At 35.0% G+C, this 6,000-nt stretch overlaps 1 protein-coding gene across 1 annotated transcript in view; it reads left to right on the plus strand.

Moving 5' to 3' along the window:
- Positions 1 to 5,375, plus strand: part of LOC139978566 (tyrosine-protein phosphatase non-receptor type 9-like) — an 87,824-nt gene extending 82,449 nt beyond the window's left edge. The window contains exon 10 of the mRNA XM_071988879.1: positions 118 to 5,375. Coding sequence (XP_071844980.1) covers positions 118 to 347 — 230 coding nt within the window. The 3' untranslated portion in view covers positions 348 to 5,375. The remainder of the gene's footprint in view (positions 1 to 117) is intronic.
- The last annotated feature ends 625 nt before the right edge of the window (positions 5,376 to 6,000 follow it).

A 6,000-nucleotide genomic window follows, 5' to 3' on the forward strand; every position in this document is an offset into this window, starting at 1 on the left:
GTTAGTAGAGCTTAGATTTAAAACAGCTAGTTTGTAATTAAATGGATGACTGGAAGCTGCTAAAAATCAGGAATCATTAATTTGCCAACTTTATCTTAATGTCTCTCTTCTCTTCAGGGACGTTCTGCACGTTGGATATCAGCATGTGTCGTCTGGAGGACATCGGCACCGTCGATATCTGCAACACCGTCAGGAAGATGAGATCACAGAGAGCTTTCAGTATCCAGACACCAGACCAGTATGAATTCTGTTACCTCGCCCTCATAGAGTATGCACAAACCAAAGGCATGCTGGTCGGACTGGACCTCGACTTCAATGGCTACGAAGATATTGAGAGCGACGGCTGAGGACCCACTCCCACACATCATGACTCCAAGTGGAGCTGGAATTGGTGATTCTTGACCACTCCCCCCCCAATCCCCCCCATAAGTGACCAACCACCAGAAGAAAACACTTTTCCATCAGTCAATATTCTGAAAGTTCAGGTAGCGTTTGGGTTCCCTAAAAATCCGTATGTCACATAAACCAGAAATATTTGTATGTTATTAGACAGTCAATTTCGACATGGGATTATTATCATAAAATTCCACAGACCAGTTTGAATCCAGATATTTCTTGTTGTGCATGGTTAAACTTTCAGCAATATATTACCTACTCTCCAATGTAGAGAGGGCGTACACAAACATGTCACTTTTGAAACAATTATGGGACCATTAGCTTTACGTATGATATAGTGTAGTCTGACAATGTCAGCCAATGGTATACAGAATGATCTTGGTCATGTCACTTGCTCAACCCTCCAATCTCAGTATGAGATGATGACAGTCTTAAATCGTAACAAAACTCCTGGAAGAGACCGTCCCTCCCTCCTATCCTGTATCGGTTCAGAGTCATCCTTCCCCTAAGGCTTCATATCCTAGCATTATCAGTCACCAAAGTAAGTTGATTTACACTTCCTCATTGACACGATATGCGATTCGTAACCGTTGAGGTATCACTGTGTGACAAAACTGCGACCAGTTTGTGTACTCTTATCAGAGGACTTTGGAGGTTTCATAAGGTAGTTGTTTCTCCATGAGCTTGCCACCGTCTCTAAACTTTACTCTTGCTTCATTTTCTTATGTATCAACAATTTTTGGTGTAAATTCTGTTCCTCTACCAAACCAACCTCTTCCCACTTTTCCTTTTTTTTTCCATTTTTTGCTTGCTTTTTCTATTATTTTATGATATATAAAGTAACTTATAAAGCAGGGTAAATCTTTAACTTAAAGATAAACAAATGCCTAAAACAGAAATAGTAAAGAAAACAAAAACAAGAATGCAACATCTTCTATTAGATAAAATTATAACTTTGATTAAATAATATTTTTTCTTGTTAGAGAATGTAATTTTGTGACTTTGAAAGTTTGAAAATTTGAAAAAAAAATTTGACTTTTAATTTTTGTGTGTAATTTAAGCTTTAAATTATTTCATACTGTTATATAAATATATATATATTTTTTTGTGGAATACATGGTTAAGTTATCTATAGAAGTTGTCTTGGTATCCTCACTACGTAACAATCACTAGAGTGTTTGTGACATTAAAAATAAAGAACATTAATAACATTTCTCTTGTTGCTAGACAACATTTGGGAAGAATATAAAACTGAACATTTTTAGCTCAACTAGTTGAGCTATTGTCATGGCAATAGGTCTGTCAGTCTGTCTACAATGGTTGAAAAGCCATTCCTCAAAGGTGTTTTGTTGAAGTTTTACCAGACTTGGGGAATTTGGAATATACATTAGGGCGGTATAAATTTCATCCACAAAAATACTCTTGTGGATGAAATCCACAAAAGTATGTCTAAGGTCATTTGGGGTCATGAGAGGTCAAACAGTGAGTTTGTGCAAAAGCCTACTCCTCCTGAGCTGTGTTTGATTTTGATGAAACTTCATCGTACTTATCAGCTAATTATGGGTCAAAATATCTGTTCTCTTGTATTGGGTTAAAAAGAAGGTTAAAACAGCAGAAATCATGTAAACATTTTCTTTTCCAAGGTTATATGTTTGCTTTTGATCAAACTTTAGTCATACTGATCAGCAGATGATGGGTCCTAATGGATAAAACTTAAACTTTCAGGTCAAAGATCATTTAGGGTCAAAAGAGGTCAAGGAGCTGAACAACATTAAAGTCTACCTCGTAGGGTTTGTTTTCATCTGACCAAACATGATCATTGTGATAAGCAGATGATGGGTGAAAAAAAATTGTACTTAGGTTTGTTTAGTCCAGTTTCTTGGTAGTTGTAGACACTTGCAATGCTACAATATTGTATGAGAGTTGAGCTGCGCATCATGGATGCTACAGTTTGACGATATTTAACACATGTAATGCAGTTGCCATTAGTTTGATGTCGTATTCTGACCTCCAATTAAAGTTGATAGAAAAATATTCCGAATTTTGTTTGCCTTCAGAACATGATCGTTCTGTTATGAGATTGCAGACTCAAATTTATCATCCTATTGACTTACATACTAAATCGTTGTGTGGTCTCAAAGTCCTTGAAGAAATTCTTACTTGCTAAACCGGGAACCTATCACTGGCCATATATGCCATGACAGCATAATGTTTCTCTCCCTGGTTATACATGGCCTTAGGAGCAGATATGCTTAGGGATCAATCTCAAGAAAGCTATGGATTCACTCCCTTGAATAATGAAGCCCATATGTGGGGGTCCATGGAGCCCTATTGCTATGGAACAAATATATTTATAATAAGTGAACATTTAAACGTTTTTCCAATTACAGAGAAAAATGCATGACTAACTCCACGTTTTAAAACAAACATGTGGAGAGAAAATGTCAGTTGTTCTCTTGCCAGGATTAAGAGAGGTTGTCAAATGACCTACAAATTTCCATTAGAAGCTTTTTGAAGAATTAACATATTAAAATATTTCTCATAATAGTAAATGTTTCATTAAATTGTGTATGTTTATAAGGAAGGAACAGAAGGGAGAATAGAGACATTATTTCTAAAGAAAAAGAAATAGGAAAATTGTCATATTCTTGGGTTCATATTATGAGCTGGTCATACCAGTTAGAGGTGAAGATGATTGCAAAAATCTTACACACGGTGCTTTTTTAACAATTTGTAAATATAACTTTAATTAACTTGTGCGAAAATGTGTAACATATAAAAGAGACCATGGAACATTGTTTTATTCTTTCAAATGTCAAGGTGTAAGGTTAAGATTATGGTTAACACTGTTTCCTTTATTTTTTTTTTGGCAGGAAGGTTAAAACTACACAGGTGTAGCCTTTTGAGATGTAATATTATATCACTCTGTATGTAATATGTTTCTGAGTGTTATATTATGATCCTTTGTTCTTGCAAACACTATGCTATGGGTAAAGTTTAGAAAAGGAAGTTATAATCAATATGGCAAAATTCCCCTCCCCCGCTCCCCACACCCACTCCCCTCTCAATACCTTATTGAAAGCGAAAGTACACTGTGAAGCAATACCCCAAATGACATGGCATATTTTGTGACACTTAATATCAGAAACCTGATGGAAACTGGTGACAGATGGAGTGGTTAATCTTTGGGGAATTACGATAGGTTTGTTTGGCTAGGATACGGTAGGGGATAGATATTACGGGACCAGTTTTATATGACAACTGACAAAGTGTTAAGAAGATGCTGGAAGGATTTTGACATAAGCCAGTAATATGTGAAGTCTAAATATTGTTAATTTTTCATTGGCAGACTCTATATTTCTCTTCTGTTTATGTATAAGCTTCATATTGTCTTGAATATGTCACAATGTAATAGTAGCAGTAGCATACGTGATGAGCTTCATGAAAACAATTACCGTATTATTTTAGTCCATCGAAAAAGGCAACATAAAAAATTCACTTAAAGAGCAAAAAGTGAAGGCTATGAAAATCAATTAATCAGACATGAAATTATAATTTGGGGAAGATTAAAGTTTTCTTGTATTGGATTATGCATGTTAATAGTTCCAAAATGTTGTATCTCTTTGTATGATTGAGGATAATTCAATGAAAATCAAAGAACCAACCAAAGGATTACCGGGACTCTCCAGCATTCTAGCTGAGGGCGCTGTTACAGATATCCTAACATGTGTGATCTATACTCTTCACAAATCAAAGTCTGAATCAAAGGAAAGTGATTGTGTGAAAGCGCAGCACACAACAACGTGCAAACACGTGGGGCTAGTTTCGTATGAAGTGTCCCCTTTTGGAAAGCACAAGTCAAGGTGCTTGGATGTTGGAAATTCCAAAAAATGTCATTGCATTTCTAAAGTAGTGAAGGTTTTGCCCACAGAGAATGATAAAGTGACTTGCGTTATATGAGAATCAAGTTTTCAACTAGACTTGAGTCAGGACAATTTCTGGTTATGACTCAACTCACCTTAAATATGAAGTTACTTGTTTAACAACTCTGACTTTAGAGGTCCTTAAGTCGAGCGTTCAACTACAAGGATTGAAACTTGTATCAGTTTATCAGGTATAACGTACTACATCTTAATACTTCATTGCAATCTTTATGACAGGTAACTTGATCTTTGTAAATAAATGGTTGATGAAGATGTATTATTTGCTTTCAGTAGTCGGGGAGGAAAGAACTCTTCATGGTCCTTGACAAGAAAGGAAAAGACTTGACATAATCATCTCCTCTCATCTTCTGCCAGTAGTCCTGTCTCTTAAAGTGCAGTTGGAGTAAATTGAAAGTTTGAAAAAAATAAGTTTCAGTAATTTGTCACAATTATAGTCAATTCAGCAATTCTTTGATGGCAATTTGATAAGTTGTGTTTACAAATGTTCATGGTGGCATAAACCGACCAAGATATTGTTTGTTGCTAATGAAAATGAGTGAGTTTTACTTTGAACTCTGACCTGACACACAGATACCATAGTCGATTGATTGTAGTAAACCCAGGATTAAAGGGTAATCCACCAAGTTGAGTCATTCTCACAGAAGTACTAAAAGTAGACAGAAGAAGTTTTATGAAAGATGCCCATGTTGCTACCCATCGGAAAAATCGTTTTACAATTCAGTATTAGTTGTTACTTTTTGAAAGTAGAAAAATTGTTGTGTCATCATCAACTTGTGTCTGTATAGTAATATAAAGTTATGAAGCACAAGTATTTTTGCCTATATAAGTTATTACAAACTCAAGTGTAGAAGTAAATTAATGTCTCTTTATTGGTTTATTTAAGTTGTATTTTTTTATTTCTTATTTTTATGGTTATTGTTATTCTAAGAATCCATTAGGGGTTCAACATGTATAGATGTGGTATGTACATAACTCACATTCTAATAAACTGAAACATATGTGGCAATGAAAATATGAATGGGCAATTTCTTTCTATTTTTTTTCTTTATAAGAAAAAAATGGATACATTGCCTCTTCTTCCCCATATTTTGATTTCTTATTTTGTTGTTATGTTATACGGTTTAAAATACAAATATTTGTTCAGCAGGAATATAAATATATGTGTTTGCAAAAAAAATAGCTACCTGGAGTTTTCATATCATTTGAACTTTGTGATTTTTATCCTTTCACATATCATTTGTTAATATTGTCATCTAGGATGCTGTAGGAGCTGTTGTTGTTTGGTTACTTTCCAAAGTTGGTGACCAGGGGTGGCAGAGCCTGGGGCACAGGGAGCACCTGTCCCTCCAGTTTTGTAAAAAAAAACTTAAAAGTGTCCTTCTTTATAAAAATTAAGAGGGAAAAAGAGAAATTTAAAAGTGCCTTTTTCAGTATATTTTCATGCTGGAAACTTTTGTAGTTAATGCACAGAGCACCCACATTGTTGGAAACATTTGAGAGTAATTTGAGATAATATGCTCTCTCAAAGTCGTCAAGTTCCATTACCCTCAAAAGTTTTTGTATGAATCTCAGATTATCGATAATGGTTTATTTATTGCAGGAATGTTCATGATTTTGGGGAGATGCTTCTTTGCATGTCCTTCCCCAGGAATGCAAGATG

Source organism: Apostichopus japonicus, chromosome 13, assembly GCF_037975245.1.
Source record: "Apostichopus japonicus isolate 1M-3 chromosome 13, ASM3797524v1, whole genome shotgun sequence".
Classification (NCBI taxonomy): Eukaryota; Metazoa; Echinodermata; class Holothuroidea; order Aspidochirotida; family Stichopodidae; genus Apostichopus; species Apostichopus japonicus.